The sequence below is a fragment of the Gavialis gangeticus genome, unplaced genomic scaffold (assembly GCF_001723915.1).
Source record: "Gavialis gangeticus isolate Ggan-Ray unplaced genomic scaffold, GavGan_comp1, whole genome shotgun sequence".
In the NCBI taxonomy this organism is placed as follows: domain Eukaryota; kingdom Metazoa; phylum Chordata; order Crocodylia; family Gavialidae; genus Gavialis; species Gavialis gangeticus.
Window position 1 is genome coordinate 88,931,960 of NW_017729024.1, and position 25,550 is coordinate 88,957,509.

Consider the following 25,550-nt stretch of genomic DNA (forward strand, 5'->3'; position numbering starts at 1 on the left):
GGCTCTACTTGAGATGCACCTGTGGATGCACGACAAGGTCCGGTTAGCCCTGCCAACCGTGACCTCGCATTGTCAGCCTATGTTCATCTTGGAGTCAATAATGACTCCAAGATCCCTTTCTGCCTCCGTGCTCTCAAGAAGGGAGTTTCCCATCTTATAAGTGTGCTGCTGGTTACTACTGCCCAAGTGCAGCACCCTGCACTTGTCAGTATTGAAGTGCATCCTGTTTTTGTTAGCCCAACCCTGCAACCTACCCAGGTCTTGCTGAAGTCTTTCCCTCCCTACTAGCGTGCTCACCCCACCCCAAATTTTGGTATCATCAGCAAATTTAAACAGGTTGCTTTTCACCCCATCATCCAAATCACTGATAAAGAAATTGAACAGCGCAGGCCCAAGGACCAAGCCCTGGGGGACTCCGCTGCCCACTTCTCCCCAGGTCTAATATGATCCATCCACCACCACCCTCTGAGTGTGACCCTTCAGCCAATTTGCAATCCATCTGGCTGTGTAGATATCAATGCCACAATCGCCCAATTTTTTAATGAGGATGGGGTGGGAGACGGTGTCAAAGGCCTTGCTTAAGTCCAGAAAGACTACATCCACGGCAACACCTGATCCAATACTTTTGTGACCTGATCATAAAAGGCAATCAGGTTGGTCTGACATGACCAATCAGGTTGGTCTGGCATGTTGTTCTCAAGTCCCTACTGACCCTTGCATTTGGCATCCCCATTCCTTTCTTTACCCAAGTCTCTGCACTGTACATCTGTAGCAGAGTTAGTGTTGCCGCACCCGTGGCATAGAAAATATCCAACAAGCAAAACTACTTTGCACCCAAAAGCTTCGTTAAAATCTGTCCCAACAGTACAATTGATCCAATAAAAATATCACTAAAAAACCCTTGCTTCTTGTATGTCTGTGGCACACTCTAAGCAACCATGTTCCCAAGTTTTCCATCCTCTCCTAGCAATGTGTGCCCACATCATACACTGAATATGCTTGTTTGCATCTCTGTACCCTAGCTTAACATGGTGGTGGCAGATTTTGAAGGTGGGGACAGTAATGAGGGGATGAAAGTAGGGAAGTGTGGGGAGCAGAGCTGAGGGCCTACCTAGATCCCACACAGTATGTCTCTCACTTCCTTCTTTCTTCCTCAAACATGCCCATGCTTCTCTGATCTCTTTTTTCCTTAGTATCAGCATGCAGATGAAGAGAGTGCCTTGGACACAGGATAGGGGAGGAAATGAGACTAGGTAAGCTCAGCACATTGCACAGGCTCATTTGCACTAAAAACAAGGAAGGAGATAAGAAAACTGATGGAGATTATACCTCTCAAAGCTCTAGTTCTGTTCTGGGTTCCTTCCCTTGATCAAAAACCAGTGGCGGAAAGGGAAGCCTCTGAAGTGCCTCTTAGTCCCTTAAGCCCTCTCTTAGTCAGTCTGAGAGATGTACTTGTACTTGTTGAGAAAGTGAATACTGAGGGTTAGAGCGCAAATGGTTCTATTTCCCTTCCTCTAAAGCCCATCACTTGGGTTGAAGGCACCCACACTTTCTCCCTTTTTAGTTCTGCTCTGTCAGCACATCTGAACTCTCACAAAGAGATGTCCCTTTGAAGGTGATTTTTCTTTCACCGTGGGATCAAAAAAAACAACTAATGCTTGGATTAGTTCTTAATTGTAATCACTGAACTGAGTTTTGAAATGCATAGTGTTGGAATGATTCCTTAAGAATCACTGGGTAGGGATGAGATGACCCCTCAAGAGTTGTGTCCTAATACAGTCCTAAGGCTGGCAAAGGGGCAGAGTTCTTAAGCTTCCTTCTAACGTTCACACCAACCTGTAATGCTCTGACTTTCTGCCGTGTGTTCCCTCCTTACTGCGATCCGTTCCTATATTCCCTGTCTCAATACCAACATTTATGAATAAGCACATTGTATGAGCAGCTTAAATCAGGGGGTTCTGTATCAGGAACCAAACCTTGACCAAAAAGCTACTTGCTTTTCTTTGATCACACTCAGCTCAGTTGTTCAGGAAATTACAGAATATTGTGAATAACAATTTCACCGTCCCTAACTGCTTAGTATCTTGTCTAAGTAATGTTAATTGCCTTTATACTGATTTTAAAGTAAAAACAGATAGAATCCGGATTTTACAGCATTTTACAATATTATTTGGACAGCAAGTATTTTGGTCTCAGTGCAAAATTTCCAGAAAAAGCCCTGCAGAATGCAAAGAGAAAACAAGGAAAATATACCCTTATCTATTCTCTGAAAGTGGCTAATGGTAATACTCAAGCACATAATACATGGGTACATCTCAGATTGAATGACCATAGCAAGTCACCTTGAACCACCCAGATATTTTATTTTAGAAACTGCCTGAAAATCTTCTGGCTTCAACAGACCCCCTAATCTTATTTCTTATATAGCCCCTTTTAGGCTCCTTTTAGGCAGCTACCAACTTTGTCCTGTTTCAGTATTACTTCTCCCAAGAAGGCAGTTGGTGCCAGGCACTAGCGAAGATAAATCCCAAGTGACCAAAATCATTTTGGGGATGGAGCAGAGGTTTGAATATAAATAAGCCCCAAATTTGAATCTGAAAACAACTGAAGAATCAAGTGATTTTGGTTTGTTTTTTTTCTGGCAGGGCAGTGGGGAAGGGCAGGAGGGCAACAGTATTTTGAAAACTTATTGCTCAAAAAAGCACATATTTGGACTAGTGAGGCATGGCAAATATTATGAAGACAGAACAAAGGATATTATAAAGAAGAACAAGGATTTCAGAGATTTCACAATAGTCAACCTTTAAACCAAAAGGATTACCCCATCTTTATCAACAGTAGTGCTCTACTGCAATAAATGTAACTCACTTAACAAATTCCAAAGATTTGTGAACAAGTCTCACTATTCACAAAATATCAAAGTACAAATACTTTAATAGTTATTGAAGTTATTGCTGTCAGTGTATCTGTCAGTAATTCACAAATTAACATCTGTGAACAATGCTCCTTACTTGTAGTGAAACCCCACTACAATACCTCACAGCACACTTTCCAGTGACCAGAGTGATTAGCAATAAAACTGAAAGATTTCCCCTTTGGCAGCTTTGCTGAGATGAAAGTAGAAGGAAAAAACCTGTAACTGATCAAAATTGAGCCCACATGAATATAGTATAAAGACATGCAGAGCAGATGTCATCAAAACAGATTTATTTTGTGCTGTACCTGTTATAAATACAGGCAGTGATTTGAACAATGTGCTTGAAAAAGTCATTGTCTGGAAACTATTGAAAAGAGGTATTTTCATTTACCTTTGGTATTCCAGAAGTGTCAAGCCAGTTCTGGAAGATACTTTCAACAGACAGCCCATACCTTAAAAAGTAAAAATAGAAGTTTAAACTCATTTCATGGAACACAGGCACAGATGTAAATTTTCCAGAGGAAAAGAAAACATGTTCTGTGGACACATGGTCTTATAGAGTAAGCAGTGGTTTTTAATCCAGATGTATTGCATTCTTGTTCCTTTTAATTAATAACATTCAGAGATGACACTTGCGAACTGAAGACAGATTGGATTTTGTGTGTTTAAACTTAAGATGATAAATTCAGTGCTTATGAGGGCTGACAGGGCAAGGGCAAGAAGCTAAACTGCATTTATGAAACACATGTAAAGTACGAGCAGGTGCTCTCTGGTTCTCTCTGTGCGGTTTTGCTTGGGTTCTTTTATTTTTTGTAAGAAAGCCACAGCAGGGCAAAATTAACTGGAGACATTTAAAATTAGGGTTTTATTGAGGCAGAAATCAAAACGTAAGGGAAAAAAGGGCAGAAGAAAAACTGCAATGAAATTTGAACCTTCTTAGATTTATGAGTTTTAAAACGCACTGCTGGATCTTAATTCTCCTCAAAGTTACTAAGTCTCAGTAGAGATGGATGTCAGCTTCTCAACATTTTTTGTCCTGGTAACATTTATGGTGAAATCACAATATACTTTGAAACCACAACTCCTACAAAGGAAATAATTTGTCACAACTGAACTCAGTGAGACAGTTACCTACATGCATAAGAGCTTGCAAGCTGAGAACTTAAATTAGCATCCTAAAGTTCTTTTTAATCAATTTTGGTTGACCAAGGGTTGCTCAACACAAAATATAGCCAATTTCCTAAATAAACCAGCATTATCATTTCATTTTCCCTTCTTATCCTTTCAAGTACTATATCACAGTAGGTTTAGACCAATAACCTGCAAAGGATCAGCATAAAAAACAGCCATTTTGAAGTCCTAGCACGAGGGGACATTTATTTTTTGTTCCCACTTGACATTTATTTTGTGAACTCTCAAAAAAGTAAAAGAAACTTTTTTTGGTAGAGCTGTGCTTAAAGTTTTGATTCCAGAGATTATTTATTTCTGGATTATACGACATGAAAGGCTTGTAATGAAAGCACTGAGAAAACTTTAGGTTCACTGATTTTAATGACACTGCCATGAAATACAAAGAATTCATCAGCAATAAAAACAATAGTGCTTGGCACCTACAAAGCAACTTTTAGTTATGGTTTTCAATCGCTTATAAGCATTAGATTTCTCTCTCTCTCTGAGAGATAAGATCTGTGTATCTGATTTGCAGCTGGGAAAACTGAGGAAAAGAAATTCTGGGACTTGGACAAAGTGAAGTGATGGGTTACTGGCAGAGCTTACAACAGATCCAAGGAGTTCTGCTTCTCAGTCTTTGGTATAACTGCTTGGCAACATTATGGAGAACATCTTGACACCTCACAGATATTTAGATAATGAAAAAAAGTTTTCAGTTATTGGTGCTTCTTTTTATAACGGTAGCATTTTCTCCAGACAGTTATTTCTTGAGTTGAATGCAAGAAATAGAAGAACATTTTGGGAAAAAAATATTTCCCTTCAGAATCTCTTTTATATGACATCAGGCCCACAGCATACAAGTGCCTCTCAAGTAGTAATGGCTTTATCCGCCCAGCACTGATGTAAGGTGCAGAAGAACTGACAGAAAGTGAGATTGCAGGCAAGATCCTATCACTGTCACTCTTATTCAGTGCAATGCCAGTGTGAAATCAACTGGAATATTCGAGGAATGAAAACTGTTCAGTGGAAGGATGGCCAATTCTGACACAAATTAGAAGTCAATGAACTGCTCATTAGGATAACTGTTCAGCAATGTGAGTAAAACATACACAATCTGATGCTAATGGGCTGGCTCAAGGTGGCACAGAAAAGTCTGTGGTGAAGCCAGGAACTGATGTTCTTTGATGCATCTATACGAGACATTTACGGCACAGTTGATTAATTAACTGTGCAGTAAACATCTCAGCTTCTACATGTAAGACATAGAATTAATAAACTCTGCAATCAGGATAGGACTTGTAAAACACAAGTCCTAGCCTTCTGCAGAGTTTTTTCATGAGCAGCGCCGCACATGTAGATGCTACCACAGCTGGCTAGGGCACAGAGTGCCCCAGTGTAGAGCTAGCCAGCAGGCAAGCCCCCACGCTGAAGCATCCTTGTACCTCAGCCAGTTCCTCCACAGTACATGGAGCCCAGTCAGAGAACCCCCAGGCTGGCAGGCTGACCCCCTCGGTCCCCTGCCACCCTGGGCTGCTCCTACCAGGCTCCATGTGCTGTGCACAAATAAACTCTGGATCAATATGCTCCAGTTTCTTGCTCCTGGGTACACATTCAAACAGTGTGCCTGGAGGCAAAAAACTCTGGAGTAATAAGCTCTGGAGGTTATTTGTGCACATTAATCGAACGTGTACGTGTGCCTCTTATGTTTCACCCATAAGGGAATTCTTCCTGAGAAGTACTGTTATGCGTCCTTCAAAATGTAAAGCTTTTCCAGAGACCTGGAAGATAACACCCTGGTAGTCATGTGCAGAAATTAACAAGAATGGGCTGGGGACAAAAAAAGGAAGTAAAAAACAAAGGACTTGAAAAGACTGAGATATCTATATTTCAGGACAAGATAATTTAATGCTTGTCTCCATTGTGCAAGTAATTTACATAAGACAGTGTTGGCAGATGAAGTGTTTGTGGTGGGACAAATCCATCACCTCCTGAGGAAAAGTTGATAATACATGCAACTTAAGGTAAAACTTTCTCTCAGAAGTATCTCTGTGAGTCAGGGATGAAATTCACCCCAGGCTCTGAGACAGTAATCTCTGCCATGAACAGATAGTTTTCCCCTCATGTCATGTGGTTCAAATAATGATATTAGTCTAGCAGAAGTATTTCCACTTAGCCAGGATCCTGAACTTTCAGGAAATTACCATTCTGCATGTCTGATCACTATGGAAATGGATTTTTTACAGATAGCTAAGAGTATGCAGAACACAGGAACATATTTGTATATGGCAGCATTCTACATCAGCATGGATTATTTAAATCCAGACCTGACCATTTTTATCTGGTACCTGGCTGCTTGTGCAAGTCCACTGGGTTCAGTGCATTTAACCGCTAGGTCCCTGAGACAGAGTTATTTTTCTTTATCTGTTTCTGATAACATGATTCAAGCATTCAGACTTGATCTGCCCAACTACTGTTAGCCACAATGAATACCCAAAAGATGTTATGTTCTTGCATTACACTGACCCTAACAAGGTGGAGTATTACAAGTAATAGACGTTAACGTCCAAGAGTGTTATGTTATTTGGAAGAAAAAAATAATTATCAGTATTTTGACATTGAGAGAAAAGCATATAATCAAAGTTAATGAGAAGAAATACAGATATTTTCTGAGAAATAATTCTGTAACTTGAATGATTAATTGAGAGTGCTGAGGGTTCCCTGTCACTTTACCTGTAATGTTGCATTTGAAAGCAAAGGGGTACACTAATAACACATCTTTATAAGGGAATTGGTTTATTTGATTTAATACTTAACGTTCACCTTTCTGATTTTCTTAAAATGATGATCTAGTCCTTCTTTTAAAAATTGCATTACAGTACAAGTATGTTCAAAGAAGTAACTTTATTTTTTCCTTTAAGAGGAAAAAATAAATATTTCAAGCCCTTTAGCACCACAGGATCAACAAGGCTGTAGAAGAGAATGAGCTGACTTCTATTCTGCCTCTTGCATCATCATCAGCATTAATGACATTCCAAGTACAGAATTTTGATTTTGTTGGTGCAAAGTCAAAAGGAGCACAGCTTGATATTCACAGTCTCAGTGGAGTTTGCTTGCTAGCAGCTAGAGGAAAAAAATAAAACTCTTTTACTTGTAAATTTGATCTGTTTTTCATTTAGGGACAATAAACACAGAACACCATGATGCTAGTTTTAATATTTTTTTCCAGACTATAGCTATACTTTAAGGATATGATTGTTTTTAATGAAGATCAATGAAAAATAATCATGCTTCATCTGCAGTAGCTTCAAGATGCCTAAATCTTTATTTAACTTTCTCTGGGTTCAGAATCAACAGGAGGGCATTTCCAAATACGGACTCTGAAATGAGCATATGATGAGAGTCCCACTGTTAAGTCACCATACTATCCAAGGGGAAAAAATATGCAAACGTGTTGCTCAGATACTATTGCAATTCTAAAAGGCTTTTTTGAGAGTAAGGATTACAGCCTGCTCCCCCACAACCCATACTTTTTGAATCTCTGCAAGAGGAGACTGAGGGGGGATCTTGTAGCTGCCTACAACCTTATCAGGGGCCACCAGCAGGGACTTGGGGAACGTCTGTTCACCAGGGCCCCCCTTGGAGTCACCAGGAACAATGTCCACAAGCTGAGGAAGGATAGGTTTAGGTTAGATATTAGGAAGAACTACTTCACTGTAAGGGTGGCCAGAGCCTGGAATAGGCTTCCCAGAGAGGTGGTGCTCTCATCTTCCCTGGAAATCTTTAAGAGGAGACTGGATAGGCACCTGGCTGGGGTCTCATGACCCCTCCTACCCCCAGTGCTCCTTTCTGCCCATGGCAGGGGGTCGGCCTTGATGATCTGTCTAGGTCCTTTCTGACTCATTGATTCTATGATTCTATGATTCTGATTAGAATTCAGATAACTATTTCAGTGGAACACAGTGGGTGCATCTATACATGCAATGAATGAGATTCAATATACTCTAGAATCTAGCTCAATTTGAGCTGGACTAAGCTAATCCCAACATCACCATCTACACGTGCATTTAAGTGCAGTAATTTATTATGCTGCTGGATACCACTTATATCTGATTGGACTATCCAGCAGCACGGAAAATTAGTCTACTGTGACCTAACTGCCACACACATGTAGATGGTGATGCTTTACTGTATACCAAATTAGTCTGCTGCACAGTAAAATGTCTCATGTAGATGCATCCATTAAAACTTAGTGCAGATGCATACTGAGTGGTCTATTAGTGTACCCCAACATACAGTATACTGCAAAGATTTTAGTCTGGAGATAACAAAGAGCCCTCTGATATAAATGGAAAAACTCCTGCTCACTTGGGGCTCAGATAGAAGTGACATTTTTCGTGTGATCTGGCCCCTGAAAGTGCTCTACAGCTGTGCCCTAACACAAGTGTACACCTTGAGAGCACTTCTAAAATGGCTGATCATGCAAAAAATTAACCCTTATCTAATCAGACAGATTAAGCTGCTCTGCTTTAGAACTTATGTTCCCCACCCCAGCTCAGGCTGGGCATAGCAGCCTAGCAATTGCTGCTGGTCCCTTCACTCTCTCTCTGCTGACAGCCCAGGAGCTGGCAGGGGGAGGGCGCACGGGGAGAGGACCAATTTGGCAGTTTCCTTGGAGGCTGTTGAAGCGCCCCTGCTTGTTGGCTAGGAGAACTGGTACAGGCAGGCTCAATTCCCCTCTAACCCAACAGGGTTTGTTGGGTTGGGGAGCTCTAACTCATAAGGCTTTATGTAAAGTGCCATGAGTTAGAGCGGGGGTCTGAACATCTGTCAGCACCCTTAATGGAGCAGGCTCAAAAAAGATAGATTACTTATGGCTAGGAACAGACATTGCATTTGTCCCTGGACAAGTTGTGCCTCTGTTTGTCCTGGAACAAAATTATCCCAGGATTGTCATATAGAAATTTACAAAGGGACCTCAGGAGGTCATCTAGTCCAACACCCTGCTCAAAGCAGGGCCATCCCCAACTAAATCAACCCAGCCAAGGCTTCATCTAGCTGGGTCCTTAAAACATGCAAGGTTGGAGATTCTACAACCTCTCTGTATACCCAGTTCCAGTGTTTTACTACTCTCCTCACGAGATTTTTCCCCCCTATCTATTAAACTTCTCTTGCTGAAACTTGAGACCATTGATCCTTGTTTTGTATACACACATCATCTTTCCAGCCAGGGTATAAGTGAGCGGCTGAATGCACTGCTGCTTTTCTGCCATTAATCCAATGATGCAATCACAAGATAATCATTCAGATACACTTTGCAATGTCCCAGTATAAACTGTTAGTACTTCTTATCCTGTGAACCTTTTTAGGATTTATCCTAGGAAAACAGACATGGACGTCTGCCCCAGGATAAAATGGTTTACCGCAGTAGAGATGCAACATCTGTTGCTAGACATGGATTACTGTGGCAAGGCAACTATCCCAGAGAAAGGACATAGAGCATGATATTTATAGAAGTCTCTGTTTAGGAAAAGTTACTTATTCAGGAGGGGTGCTTATCCACATATTCAATTCTCACTGGCCACTGATGTCTCCATATGACCTAAACCAGATGCTTAAATAATTTTCTAAATTAAGACAAAAGAGAAAAAAAATGGCCTTATGATAAAAGTACTGGACAGGGATTTGGGAACCTGGGTTTAGCACTCAGCTCTAGCACAAGTTTCATATGTGATCTGTAGTACATAACTCAATCACTTTGTGCTTCAATTACCCTTTTATAAAATGGGGATAAAAATGCAATAATACATCACATAGCTTACGCTGTTTATTTACTTAGACTTCAACTCTCCAGTAAAGGGATAATCTATTAATAGGTGTATATAGTGTAATTAAAGCTCCAGTCTCACGTAAGACCACTACACAGCACTGTAACACAATTATTAATCGCTATTAGTTTAGTACTTTAAAACAAAAAAATTACAAGTCAGATTTTCATCCAAAGTGCCCCAAAACACTCAGAAACTTTATGCACAGGAATCATTTGCTTCACTAATCAAGGAAAATAACTAGTTTTGTGGTAGAATGTTGTAGCTGTTAAACACTTCACATTAAAAAAACAGAAGAGTTTAGTACAGGGATGAAGAAGACTGCCATATCTAATTGTCAAAGATTTTTCAATAATGCCTTTTTATTCCTTCATCTGGTCCTACAAATTCTTTAACACTTAAAATAAATTCCAGCAACGTAACTAGGCATACCTCCAAAAAAGAACAAAACTCGAATTAAGATTTTTACCATTGAATCCCTTTGATGGTGTATTTTTGCATCAGCATATGTACACAGAATAAAAAATTTTCTGAAAGATTTTTTTAAATAGATTTTCATTAGGAATTAGAGCCTATCAACTATTTGTGCTTTTAAAATCTCTTACATTTGACCAGCAATAAATTGATGTAAATTGAAGAGACAAGGGGTAACTCTGTAACTGTGTATTTTGAAGTTATAACATCATTTTAACATTAACTTAGTGCTTCGCTGGTAATTTATGAAAACTTGCAGAGAATGCGCTTACTAAGCCACAGTTACTGAAGTTAAAAATATCTAAGCTCTAACACAAGTTAGCCTTAGGTCTGCAATATAGTGCAGAAATTGTGTTTTAGTGCTTTTCTTAGCATTTGTCATACTGGATGAAAAAAAGAAAAAAAATCACAAAGAAATATAACTGGATTACCCAGGAGATGAGCCACACAGAGCTCAAGCAGCTGCAATTCTGATTTATCTGGATCAAATGAAAATCGCCCTCTGTTTCTGGGGCTTACAAAAACTGAGACTTTGCATGGCTCGCATGCTGGACAGATGTGAATAGGATGAATTTACAGCAGAGGGTAAAAATTACAAACCCCAGAGGAAGTTTTGATCAAACTTAGTGCAGGATGGTGCACAGATACAAAGGAAAACAGGTTTAAAAATGGTATCAGTGGATTCTGAAATTAAATAGCAGAAATAAGATGTTTCATCATGGATAGGAAGGACTTCAGACTTCCTGAGGAGAGGCCAAGAAAGTTGGGGCCTTTGGAGCCAAATACTCTGTAATAAACTCAGGACAACCTGTGAGGACAAAGCAAGGTGGGTATTCTCACTGACACATGCTAGCCTTACTGTATTAAATCTTCCTTAGCGAAAGGGCAGAACAGGGGGTCTACAAATATGCCAATACAGTGTTTTCTGCCCTGGCTGGTACTGGTTTCCAACCAAGATATAGAATCAGAGAACAGTGTCCTGAAGATGAAATTTCCGTAATTGAGCTGCTATCAGAATGGAGCCAGGGTAGATTATGAAGACATCCCCTAAACTAGGCACTTAATTCACCTCTCATAAATCTTAAAGGTAGACAAGAATCAATGAGGATGTCACTTGTGATGCTTCATCCAAATGAAGAAGGGTCTCATCAATGTTAAGAGACAACTGAAAAAATCCCCTGTAACAAAAAATTAAAGCATTCATATAGGGGAGGGAATTCGCTGGTGGGAGGGTACTTTAGATGTTACCAGATGTATCCCATAGGAAATGGCAATATGGTGTTATTTAAAGACATAAACCTTCCACTTTGTCATATGAATATTTTCAGTCAGTGCTAATTCCGGAGTTTCAGTGCAAAAGTCTCCCATGGGACAAAATCTACAACCAGTTATATCATTACAACACTATTGTCACAGCATACATATAGCTGAGGGTAAAATCTTGTCCAACTTCATTCTATTAAATTTAATCAAATGTCATTTTAGTACTGAAACTAAAAAGGCCAGTATTTGGATAATATTAAACACTTCCAGTCCCCAACACACACACACACACATTCACATAGTAATATAAATCAACATAAAATATAAATACTTAATCTAAAATGCTTGGACTAGCAAGGTACAAAGCACCCTCATCCGTAGGCAATGCATGGGGGGATGTGTGCATGCGCGTGCACACACACACACACACACACACTCACACTCACATACTAATATAAATCAACATAAAATATAAATACTTAATCTAAAATGCTTGGACTAGCAAGATACAAAGCACCCTCACCTGTAGGCGATGCATGAGGGGATAGAGGGGGGCACATGGCCCCCTTGAGAGCAAGCACTCTGTCTGATAGCGGGGCACAGAGAGTGCTAACTGGGGCGCTCTAAAATTATATATATAATTTTAGATTAAATATTCCCTCACTAACACTGGGGACTGGAAGTGTTTAATATTACCTACATACTGGCCTTTTTAGTTTCAGTAGTAAAATGATATTTGATTGAATTGAGTAGATGTCATTCTTGAGACAGAAAGTTTTAGATGTAGCTTTCATCTGTAAATATGTTTCATTCCAATCTTTGAAATTATATGTGATGAACTAGTCACTACTGGAAGTTGTTTAAAAAAAAATATTTTGGATGGACCCTCCATCCCCTTGCCCTTGCTTTTTTGCCCAGTTTATTCAGAAATTTGCACATAAAAATCAGAGGATGTCCAATAATGGAAAACTATCACTGGAGCAGATAAAGAATAAAAGCCTGTCTTATATATAGATGATCTGTTATACTTGGCATAATTATTGATCTCTTCATCCAGTGTGATTTTGGCAGTGTATAAATTCAGGTGTACCGTATGTCTGGTTATAAAGTAAATGTTCATAAATCTAAAATCCTGCCCTTACATTCCAGAGGGCAATGCAAGAGCAAATGGAGCCATACATCCTTTGCAGTGGTCTTACTTAAAAGTTAAAATTTCCTGGCACACATCTATATCCAAAATTGGTTTCCTTGTTTGAATAAAACTCTGTAGTGAATCTAAGCTTAGGAAAACTGGAAAATGGAAAAAGAAAGGTTTATTGACCAATCTAATTAAAATAAACTTAACTTGTTTAACAAGCCTTGCTGTTTTTCCTGACTCTCTTTGGTCTAGAAAAATGTATAACATTATTACCACAACTATTATTGCTGATGGTTTGGAAGTGTTGGGGGAAGGAAATAAAGAATGCAGACTGAATTCAGTGCTACCAGACAAATCATTTGGATGAAAACTAGTTCTTTACCATGTTAGCGATAACGTTTAAATAACTGATACTTATCCCTAGGATACAGAATGGGAACACATTTAATATAACATTGAATAATAGGGAAGGTGCATACCATATGTGAGAAAATACAGTATCCACACTTAAAACCATTTATCCCTACTCTAGTTTTATCTCACACACAACTTCAGTAGAAATCATATATTCAACTATCCCTAAGTCCAACAACTTGTCAAGATGAAACTACAAATAGCCTTTTTAGGTCAGCAGAGAGCATGCCCTTCATTCCCCCTTTACCCAATAAATTTCAGCAATCCTGGTTTAAGAAAATATTCTGAGGTAGAATAGGTTTCTTTCCTCCTGTTCCTCCTCAGCAGAACTGTGAAAATAGTTGATCCTCAAGTATGCTAGCTAAACTAAGAAAAATCCAAAAACTGAGTGGGGAGAGGGGGAATTATTTTGGATCAACCTAATATTAATTTGTGTCAGCAAAATAAAAAAGTATTTGAAAAATTTCATTTTCTTGATGGATTGTTAAACATTTTTTAAATTAAATTTTAGCAATTTGATATCTGCCCATCCTCTGAAATCAGGCATGCCTGCCTAGGTAAGACACCTGAGTTTCCACACCTACCCTGACTCTGACTAATGAGACTGCCCCAGTTCTCTGCAACTGGATTGGCTGCTGAAGGCACCACTCACTCCTTATAAACACACCCAGGGCCATCCCTTGGGGGGGAGGGGAGGGGCGCAAATTGGGGCAACCGCCCCAGCCCTGCAGTTGCCCCAATTCAGAGCTGGGCAGAGAAACTGCAGCCCCTCCTGCAGGGCCCATCTAGTGCTGGTGACTGCACCGCTGGCGCTGGCTTTGCATCCAGCTGTTCACCCCCTGCCGCTGCTGGCTTCTTTGCATCTGGGCCCCACACAGGCTGATTTGCCCTGGGCCCCGCACCCTGCTAGGGTTGTCTCTGAGCACACCTGCAGCCTCAGGCTGCAGGCATGCCTTCACATAGCCTCCCTCTGTTCTGGCAAGCCTCATGCTCACTGCTTTCTGGTTCTCCTGGCTCCTGACTCGGCTTTGGCTTTTCCTGACCCTGATCTTGGATCTCCCGTGGAATTCAGTACTGAATCTCTGGCCCCTGGTTTTGGATTTCACTTAACAGACTAAACATCTCAGATCTCCCCTTTCAGCTTTCCTGGTCCCTGTGCTCTCTGGTCTTCAGGTTCTAACTCCAACCTGGCATTTGGGTATTCAGTACTCCCACCTTGCTGACCCCCAGGTCATTCATAGTGCCCTACCATAGGCCCAAACACAAACCCTCACAGTAACTATCCCATAGGAAAAATTAATCATGAATACAGCACACACCTTGCTTTTGGTGGAGCAGGGATAGGCTGGGTCTGGCCACAGGCTAATACCACGTGCCAGTCCAATCTGGTGCACTGGTTCCAGGGCCACGTACTAAGTCTGGGGTTTTGCACCGAGTCCAGCTCTCAGAATGCGGCCAACCTACCTTGTGGCTCCAGACCTGACATGAAATAGAATTGACCCAGCACATGGTCTGGGACTGATGTGCTGGATCAGGCTGGTGTGCAAGGTCAGTCCATATCTGAACCCAGCCCACCCCAGCAGAAGTAAAAGTTTCATAGGGCTGGTGCCTAGAGCTGAGCTGTGACTACTGCTGCCTGCCTCCCCCAGTGTCCTACATGCCCACAGCTGGAAAGAAGGCAGCAGACAGAGCAGCCCGCAGCCCTGGCTTCTGATTGATCAATCATTTTCTCAAATGGACCCAGCATGAAATATGACCTCAGACCTGGCACACTGGGTCTGACCCCATGTGCTAGGTCTGGCCTGGACTGACCCGTGTTCCAGCTCAATCTAGAACGCTGTGGGCATGTCTACACATTGCCCTATGGTGACATTGTTACTGCAGGATACTTTAGTACTTCCTTTTGGAAGTACAGATAAACCGTATTAATATATTTAAATAGTATTCTCAGCAGTGATAAAATATTTGCAAATGGAAAGACACTTGTGTCAAATTGTCACCGTATTGTCATGAGCTATAATTTTGGCTAAAATCAGCCATTGGTCTAGAATTCCTTTGAGACTTTATAATTTCGATACTGGACTCAAGCCTTGAGTCTTCATAAATGTTTTTAGAAGTTACTAAATATCCAAGAGTATAAGAAATAAAAGCTGTCTTCCAGGCCCTCTGACTGAACAATGAGCCAAACAGTTGTTGTAAAATGGAAAAAGAAATAACTGATTACATTTATGAAGAGACATTGGTCTTCAGAGATACGTATATGCAATTTGCATTGAAAGCAATGACTTGTACACACATCTCAGAGAGCTAGCTAGGTCACATATCGCTTTTACCAATTATAGACAGCCATATTTTTTCATTTTGTATTTTCTTAATTTCAATTAAGCTGCCTAAGACACTGAGTAACATTTTCAGGGTTCTTCTCATAAAGATCAACCTATTGCTTGTTTTAGCATCTGATTTGCTGTTAATTACTTCACCCCAATTCTGATTTCCTTGCACTCACTGAGCAGTACTTCAGTATAAAAATAGACATGGCATTTCTCCCAGGAGAAAACTTTTTGTTATCAGCTCACTTTATGTGTGAAATATGCAAGATACAATGTGATAACACTTTTTCTGAGACAGTGCTGTGTTCCCAGGTCATTCAAGTTAATTGCCAGAGAGGTAACATGCATCAAGGGCTGAGCAGCTCCTCTTTCGTCCCTCTTTTGACATGAATCAATCAGAACTGCCTCAAGAAAGAGGTCTGTTAATACACTAGCTCTCCAAAAGTTCCACTAAGGGCAAGGATTATTTCTGGAACAAGATTCACTTTGACTTGAGCACAGATAGAAAAAACTGACCCGACCATAGTGTACTTTCTGGGAAACTGGAAGTTATGTTGTTTTAGGCAAGGGTGATTTATTGCTGAAACCCAAGACAGAGAAACAAAAGCTCAGAGGTCAATTCAATGCTCTGCTACAGACTTTCTTGCACATGTGACGAGTCACCGAATTTTCATTAATGTCTTTTGAATCTCTTGCCCTTAACCTCTCTTCACCTGAGTTGTTTTCCTTTCTGTAAAACCAAATTAAATACTTTCCTACACAAGACAGTACTATGAGGTTATATGTTGTAATGTTTAGATAGTGATTTAAGATACTCTGATGAAAGGTGCTATTTGTGCTATTTACGTGTGAAATATTCTCAGGATTAAAAATGCTATTGAAATTTGCCTGTACTTACTTTTCCTGTTAATTTTCTGTATTTGAGATCTCACTTAAAACATACGAATGTTTGATAAATATAAAACATGTGCATGTGCAAGTCTAATATATAAATGCACATACACACATTCACATACTAATATAAGTCAACATAAATATATAAATCTTGAATCTCAACTATATTAAATGAGAACTTTTGCTAACATTTCTGGCTAGCATATCTGATCTATACATCTGACCTCTACTCTGTATTCCATATATTTTGACCTCTAATTCTCACTTACCCTTTTTGTTCAGGGATGTCCTCCAGCAGCATGTAAAGGAAATCCTGGCAAAGGAACAAAGTGCCCCAATTAATATGCCTATCAAAAGACAGTTCTGGGTCTACAGCACAAACAACAGAAAAACAGTCCTGAAAAGACTGCTGTATATTTTAACAAAATTCTATATTTTTTCTACTTAGAAAACTATATTATTAAGATCGCAAAACTCAGCATGTAAAAGTTAAGAAATGCCCCTCTTTCAGCCCTTCTGTAAACATGCATTCTAAAATAGTCTTTAATTATATAATCACATGCTATTTTCTTTAAAAGCATGTCACTGATACAAATGCCACTCCCTGACAAATTTCAAGATATTGCTCCCACACCTACTGGTTTCTAGAATTTCTCAAAGAAATGGTTGTGAAAATTGTTTGATGTGGGCTGAACATCTTCTTTCTTTCGTTCTTTTGCATGCATTGTTCTCTCTCTCCCTCTCTCACTCTTTGTCTCAAATTGCCTCAGACCAGCACCTGGAATGGAAAATTTCAGCCCATGTGGCTAAAGTCTGGCAAAATTATAAGCAACCAAATATACAGTCTTATGAAGGAAAATGTCAGGCAACCTTAATTATAAGGGGTACTAGTAACCCCGACTATAATACAGTGTTACTCTTTGTATAACTACCTCTCACGTACTAAAGGTTTTTTGGCACCCACTTAAAACAATCTCATTTTTACATCACTCACTTCAATACAACGCACTAACTACTTGAATCACCATAACACTCTTATGAGAAGAAGTACTATTAATCTGAACTTTCCATTTTTTATACTGAGCTTCTTTTTAGCAGGAAATAAAGTCTATCAATATTTTTAAAAAGAGGGACAGAAGTCTAGTGATGTCCTGAACTGCAATGCAGGGGAGCTTTCAGATTCCTGAATGTGAACTCTTGCTCTTCAGGCCAGCCAAGTGTTGTGTTAAAGGGAGCAAAATTAATTCAAAGGAATGGTGGCTGTCTCAAGATATTCAACAATTATTTTGATGAGTGATGATTATATTGTTCAATATCAAAAGAAGAGGGATTACATAAGATAATAGGATCATGGAAGGGACCTCACAAGGCCATCTAGGCCAGTCCCCTACTCAAGGCAGGGTCATCCGGGTCTAAACTATCCCAGCCAAGTCTGCACTTGAAATTTTCCAGGAATTAAGTGTTCAAAACTTGTCTAGTGAGCCTGTTCCAATACTTGACTACCTTCACAGAAAGAGAGTTCCTCCTAATCTTCAACCTAAATTTCCTCTGCTGCAACTTGAGGCCATTACTCCTAGTCCTGTCACCTAGGGCCACACAGAAAAGTGTATCTCCATCTTCTTTACAATTCCCCTTCAGATATTTGAAGACTGCTATCAAATCCTCCTCAGTCTTTTCTCCAGACCAAATAACCTGAGATCTGTCAGCCTTTCCTCATAGGTCATTCTTCCCAGGATTCTAATCATTTTTGTTACTCTTCACTGGGCTTTCTAATCTACCCATATGCTTTTTGAAGTGTGGGGCCTAAAACTGGACATGGTACTCCAGGTGAGTCCTAAAGAGACCAAAAGAATCACTTTCCTTGACTTGCAAGTGATACTACTGTTTATACAATCTAATATACTGTTGGCCTTTTTCACAAGAGTACACTGCTGGCTCATATTTGGCTTATTCAGCTACTGTAGCCCCCAGATCTTTCTCTGAAGTCCTGCAGTCTAACCAGGCATTCCCCAGTATGCATTTGTTCATTCAATTATTTAATCCCAAGTACATGACTTTGCATTTGTCCTTCTTGAATTTTATCTTGTTAATTGCAAACTAATATTCCAGCTATCCAGTTCATTCTGGATCCTAGCCCTACTCTCCAGTAGGAAAGTATCTGCAGCTTCACCAAACTTGGTGTTGTCTGCAAATTTGCTAACCTTATCCTCAATCCCACTGTCCAAATCATTAATGAAGAATTTAAATACCTTTGGGGAATCCCACTTGACTCCCACCTAAACATTCAAAATTGTAGATAGAACGAGCAGGACAAACTGAAGATGTGAGACACCCACTGTATGACCATCCCACAGCACACATATGTCTGAAGTCATGCGGGAGCTTCCTCACCAGCACCCAACCTCTCAATAACACACCCAAGAAGGCATGACTGCAGATGTGGAACAAGAGGCTACAGAAAATAACTGACAGTGAAAAAATGTACATTCCAGCAGCTGAGTCCTTACCACCAGGGGCTGATGATGGGAAATGTGGCAATATCTCAACCACCTAATACCAGAGTCAGACATTCCAAGGAACTAATGGAGAAGTAGGGCTACACCATTGGTTCAACCACCTGTGACTGTGGCACAGAGCCTAAGACTATGCAACACCTGCTGCAATGCCTGCTGCTCAAAGGCACGTGTACAATGAAAGATCTTGCAAAGTATAAAAAACAAGCACAAGCATGTGTAACAAAATGGTCAAATGTGGTGTAGAAACATGAGAAGACTTAGACATTGAGCCACTGATAACCATTCACTGACAATGAATATCCAACGAATCCTCTATAATAATTTGCTTTGTTTGTGCCTTTGCCATTCTGCCTGTCATGCTCAATTCTCTGGACTTTTAGTGATTGATTTCAATTAGTTATGGTGTATTCTTAATATCCAAGCAAAAATTGTCCCTTAACACTCTTATTTTTACTTTAACCCATAACACCCTTATCAAGGTGAAGCAGAAAATAGACAGCAATTGAATGCAGAAAGAATGGCAAGAGTAAGACAAAATGAAACAAATAAGCAAGGAGGACATCGTAGAAAAGATGCAATGGAAAAGCAAAGGGATTGCAGAGACAGTGAGTGAAGCAGAGAATACACAACAATTGAATGCAGAAAGAATAGTAAGAGTAAGATGCAATAAAACAGATGAGCAAAGAGGATGTTGCAGAAGAGATGCAATAGAAGGGCAAAGAGTTCACAGAGGCAACAGAAGACAGGCTAAAAGAGTAGACAACAAAAGATTCACTGAAACGAGATTGAGGAACATAGTTGTGGATTGATGAACATGGTGTGCCAATTTTATAACTCTTTAAATTTCCAAGCTGAAGACCATCAGATGGTTAATTCCAGAGCTGTTGTCATAAGCATAAAGTGATTCTGCCTCCAAGACAATCATTTCCAGAGTATTTGTGGGATTCGATGACGAATTGGAACAAGAAGCATTACCAGAACTTTAAAACAAACATTCAATCGTACAACAATGCATTGCCTGTTGAGCAAAGATCACTGTGATGAGATGTATGATCCATGGACCGTGTGGAGGATTGAGTCCAAATGCACCATGCATGGAAAATCATCAATGTTTGAAGAAATAGCCGAAGGATTTTAGAGAGAAGACATTTGGAGATGTTGATGGATACCCATTATCTAGAACAGGATTGTCTAACATGTGGCCCGCGGGCCACCATGCAGCCCTCCAAGCTGTTTTCTGAGGCCCGAGGTGCTGCGATGGGAAACGAAGGTAAACACTGTACTTTCGTTTTGGGGGGGTGATGTGATACCACTTCCTGTGAGGTCTTTGAATATGGCTCGCCGGCCCACTGGGTAATAAAAACTTCATGATCTGGCCCCACTTTCAAAAAGGTTGGACACCTCTGATCTAGACGAAGACCAGGCAGAACAGCTCAAGTTGGTGATGACACAATGGATAACAGAAATGTGGTACCCTATAACAAGTAGCCTATTTTTGCCTGTCATGTTTGACAGGCTTTTTCACTAGTTATGTAATAATCAACTAATTATGAAATCACATTACAGTGTTTTCATTTAGTCTGTATTTCCCAAGTTCCCTATGGTGCTTCGTGCCCTCTGACAGCCCACTGAGACCTATTAGGCACTCTGCCCCCTGCACTGGCCACCTCTCTTGCTCTTGCCTGTCACGCCTTTGATGATTTTATAAATTTGGGAGGCTGTTCTCAGACCACTAGAGCGACCCTTTAAATGAGGGGCGGGCAATTATTTTGGGTAGAGGGCCGCTTACTGAGTTTCAGCAAGCCATCGAGGGCCGCACAACAGGTAGCCCAGGGCAGATTAATACTAATTTTCTAAATTTTTTAGGGGCCCCGTGGGCTGGATAGAATGGCCTGGTGGGCTGCATCCGGCCCCTGAGCTGCATTTTGCCCACCCCTGCTTTAGATGATTCACTCTAACCTGCTCATAACTGGGCTGGCATAGTGACTGATCTTTTAGCACAGTTCCATAAGCGGTGGGGGAAAATACCACCACCCCTCTTGTTGTGGGGCCAGTGCGCTCTGGTGCTGTATGCAGCGGCAGCAAAGTGGCTGCACACCAAGCAGCGCTGGGAACTGCAGGACAGTAGCAGCATGGTGCTGCATCTGTTGCCAGCCACCATGAAAAGTTTGTGGGGGCTACGCCCTGTTAGCCCCAGTCTTCCACCGCCTATGCAGTCAGTTCCCTGAGCAAGGCATTCCTTGCTTTCTCGAGTTTCAGCCAACACCTTTTTCGTATCTGTTCTTGGGGCTCACTCTTTCTCTAAGTGCTCCCAACCAGCTATCCTCTTCCAGGCCTTGCTCTTTCCCTGGCACCCACACATGGCTTATTCGTCTTGCAGCTTGTACTGTCAGCCCTTAATTGGGCTCTCCCAAAACTGCAGTCTCTACCCTCAACTTTGTCTCTCCCAGGCCCACAGGTTCTGCCCTCAACCAAGCACTCTTAGGGCCTTCTCACTAGGCCCTCTGTCTGACAGCCTGTTTCTGGGCTCCGTTGCTAGCCCTTTGTCTAACAGTTTCTTTCCAGGCCCCATTGCTAGGCCCACTGGCTGTAAGTCCCTCTCCAGGCTCTATAGCTAGTGCCTCAGACTGGCAGTCTCTACCTATCTCTATACTCTAAGCGTATTGATCAAACTGTGCAGTCTCTCTCCTGTACACCTACCATGGCCTTTTATCCTCTACAACCACACTCATGCCTCATGGCCAACACAAACCCTGAAACAAAACCATAAACAAATTTATCTCCCTGTGTCTCCTTTCAGTTTTGCAGAGCTCCTTCTCTCATCTGGATTAGACTGATTCCTCAGCCTAGGAGCTGTTTAAATACCCTGCTTGGTTTCACCCCTTCTAGTCACCTCACTCCTCTTCCCTAACAGGGTACAGGAGTTCCTCAGGTGTACTGTTCTGCAGCCTGCTTCGCTGTGGCTACACCTGCAGCCTCCTTCTCTGTAAGCAAGTATACAGCTCTCCAGTATGCCTCACTGCTGCTGTCACCCTGCATTCAGTAACAAGGGTTAATGGCCCTCTTTACACAAACCCATATCAATCTATTCCAAATGTTGTGCAAGCAGTGGCCAAAGAATTAGGCAAAATTATCTAACTGATCATTTGGAATAAATTAGTTAGATATAGCCTGAAGTGATCCCTCTACAGAGGCATTCTGATGGCAACAGAGAAACCTCAAGTACCTTGGCATCCAGTTCTTTAGGAAATTAAAGGCATAGTCAAATTAACCTAGGCCTATTAATTATACAGTTAGCAGGAGAGTTAATACGGCAAGTACTACCCTTTTCCCTTTAGGGAAAATAACCCATAACTTTAAAACTAATGTCCTTCTTGGATCTTGTTTATTTTGAATTCCTTCCCTATCTATATTTCTGACTTTTTACTGAAACCAACATGCTGAGATACCTCCTGTGGATTACTGATAATAAGCCTAGATTCTCCCTACAAAGACTACCACGTCCTATCAAGATAGGTGGTCTAAGATGCCCCAACTTCACACTCTATTATCTGACAATACTCTTTAGCCAGATAGGGTGACGGCTTACCTTGGGGAAGGCAAAATCCGGCCCACGGGCCAAATTTGGCCCGCCAGGCCATTCTATCCAGCCCACGGGGCACCTACAAAGTTTAGAAAATTAATATTTATCTGCTCCTTGCTCCCTGTCCACCCTGCGAGGAGCCAGGGGCAGTAGGGCCCAGGGGAAGCCAGCAGGAGTCAGGAGAAAGGTCAACCTGGCCAGGCCTCACCCTCAGTCCCCTCCTGCCCCCACCCCTTCCACCTGGAAGTGTCTGCCTGGGGCAGCTTTCCCTGCACACGGCTGCTCCAGCACCATGTGGCCCTCAGCTGCATCACTGGACTTCAGGAGTTGGGGCACACCAGCACCCTGGGCCAGGAGGGGAGGGGGTCTGTGTGTGCAGTGAGGGAGGGGGAAAGAGAGAAAGAGAGCAATGAAGCACCCTCCTATCTCATCAACAAAGTTTAGGTACCTTTTTAGTGGTGCTGCCCCCTGCTGGTGGGGTGCAGGCACCTGGGAGGGTGGTGGCATTTCTTGTCATCCACTGGTAGAGAACGGCCATACCAACAGTGCCTTTGGGGGGCAGAGATGCCAGGTGGCATGGGACTATATTTTAGTATACATTTTCCCTCTTCTCAGGCCTTCACTCCCTCTGCCAATTCTCTGCCTTTGCTCAGATGCACCTAAATAAAAGCCTTTGATTGTGTGTTTTTGTACCTCATTCCCCCCAAAAGCTGTCCTGAGGAATTCAAACCCTCCATGAGGGCAGGAGCTCTGCCAAACGTGCCCTTAGGTAATGGCATGTGGAATCTAACTCCCAGTAACCAATAGCGTTGGACTGGGGGAGGTGGTCCCTGAAACCCATTGTTGCACCTCAGTGTGCATAGAAAGTCCACAGCAGGAAGAGGAGATGGAGGCTGGCAGCCACCATCTTTAAGCAGTGTGGTCAGTGAGTGCAGAGGGTGGACTGGGTTTCTAGCCAGCACTTCTCACACATTAATTCATTTTTAACTAACCCACCGAGTGCCTTAACTAGTCCAGTAATTGAGCACTTTAACTGGGCCAACAAGTCACAAGTTTTGTGGTGCAAGCACAGGTATACCAGCAATTTTCAATTCCTCTGCACCGTGCAGAACCCTTCTGGTAAACATTTCCTTCCTGCAGGAGTGGGTGCTGATGCACCCCAGTGTACCGATGGACCCCAGTAGACTATATTTTAGTCTACACCTCCCCTCTTCTCAGGCCTTTACCCCCTCAGCCACCCTGAGCCACCCCTCTGCTCAGGCTCAGATGCACTTAAACAAACGCCTTGGCTCTGATTGTGTATTTTTATATTTTGTTTTCATATGTCGAGCATGAGCAGGGGGGTGCCTGAGGGGCTGAAAGGCTGAGAAGAGGGGAGATGTAGACTCCCTCTCCTCTTCCCTTTGTGGACAGTCTATGAGCACTGGGGTACCTCACCAGCACCCACAATCTGTGAGGAGGCAATCTTTACCCACTGGGGCAATCAGCACTCACAGCTACCCCTGCACCTAGCTAATTCCTCAAACTGTTTGCCACACCAGAGCCCAGAGGCATTCCCAAACTATAAAACACCCCAATGCCCTAAGCCACCCCTGAGCCATGAGCCATCCCCACAGCTAGGGACCTACTTAAGGCACGGTGAGATAAAGGGTGCTTTGTGGCCAACCTGCAGTGCACAGAGCCAATTTTGCAGGCTTTTTGCAGAAGCCCTGCCCTTTGGTACTGCTTGGCAGAGAGAACCCAGGGGGAGGAGGGATGAGGGGGTGGCCACCATCTTGATTGCTGGCTGCCCTTTGACCAGCCCCACTCCTCAGTGCAGATTGGCAGAGAGGCCCCAGAGAGGGAGAAGGGACAAGGGGGCAACTGCCATCTTGTCTGCTTCCCTTTGTGCTGCCTTGCCAGCCAGTGTCTTCTGCTCCCACCAGCAACGACCACTGGCTCCAACTGGGGAGCTGGCATTTTATTTTTTTGTTGATTTTACAGACAACTCTGAATTTTGCAGTTTCTGAAAAATCTGTGAAACTGTGAATTAAGTAGGTCCCTACCAATAGCTCCAGAACACACTACCAGCCATCCTTTCCCCCAGTTGTCAAAAATTACCAGTGGATGGTGTGGTGCCATCTATTTCTGCTTACTCAATGAGAGTCTTATCTGAGCTGTCTTGGGCCAGGGTTTGGGCCTAGGTCAGGATGTTACCTCTCAGCTCCATGTTCTTGGGGAACGCTGACATAGGACACAGACTGTCTGACTCACAAAGAATCCCTCCCTCTCCCCTCCTCTACCTAAACAGAAATTGATTAAGATGCAGTGAGAGACACACCTAAAACTGTGCAGATAAGGGTGACAAGAGTGAAACAACTGCCCTAGGTCTCATTTGGATCCGAGATGGAACCAGATGACCATTCATTTACATGAGAGATGGAGAACAGAAAGCCTGAAGCAGAGACTGCAGTGAATTCTGGGATCAGCGAAGCAGGGGAGCACTGCATGATGGGGAATCTGTGCTCCAAATGCTAATCAACCCACACACCCAGCTCAGCATTTATCAGAACAGTTCTAATCTGGAGTGTCTAATCTCCCCCCTGCACACACACACCTCTAAGCAGAAGTAAGTTTAATAGGCATCTCGGGCCATACATTTCCCGGTCCCACTATGGGAGGCCTATTTAAACTTAGTTGGCTAAAACTCGGTTGCCAGGTTAGGGAATGCTGAGGCAAGACACCGAGTCGGGGGTATGGGCAACATTTGAACAATGGTAAAGGGTTCATCACAACATCCAGCCCGTTGGAGCCCTGACTACAAGTGTTGTTCCTGGGACGACTGGTGGAAGTCCTCTCCACAAAAGGTTATGAATACTCCAATAATTGCCTTAAGTCTGTTAAAGGACTATAGTAAGATCTGGAAAAGTCATGCTAAGCTAAGGCTTGTTCACAGCAAGTAAAAATCCAAAACCCTGATGCTGCAAGCTATCTATTGTTTCTGAAGACACCAGGAGATATCCCATCAGTATATCTGCTATCCATAG

The 25,550-nt window shown here is 42.0% G+C and overlaps 1 protein-coding gene across 3 annotated transcripts in view; it reads right to left on the reverse strand.

The window, feature by feature from the left end:
- CUNH9orf3 (chromosome unknown C9orf3 homolog) overlaps window positions 1–25,550 on the reverse strand; it is a 402,054-nt gene that overhangs the window by 130,578 nt on the left and 245,926 nt on the right. For all 3 annotated transcript variants that reach the window (XM_019517353.1, XM_019517354.1, XM_019517355.1), the window contains exons 10-11: window positions 16,695–16,738; window positions 3,309–3,369 (exon numbers count right to left, since the gene is read on the reverse strand). In XM_019517353.1, coding sequence (XP_019372898.1) covers window positions 3,309–3,369; window positions 16,695–16,738 — 105 coding nt within the window. The remainder of the gene's footprint in view (window positions 1–3,308; window positions 3,370–16,694; window positions 16,739–25,550) is intronic.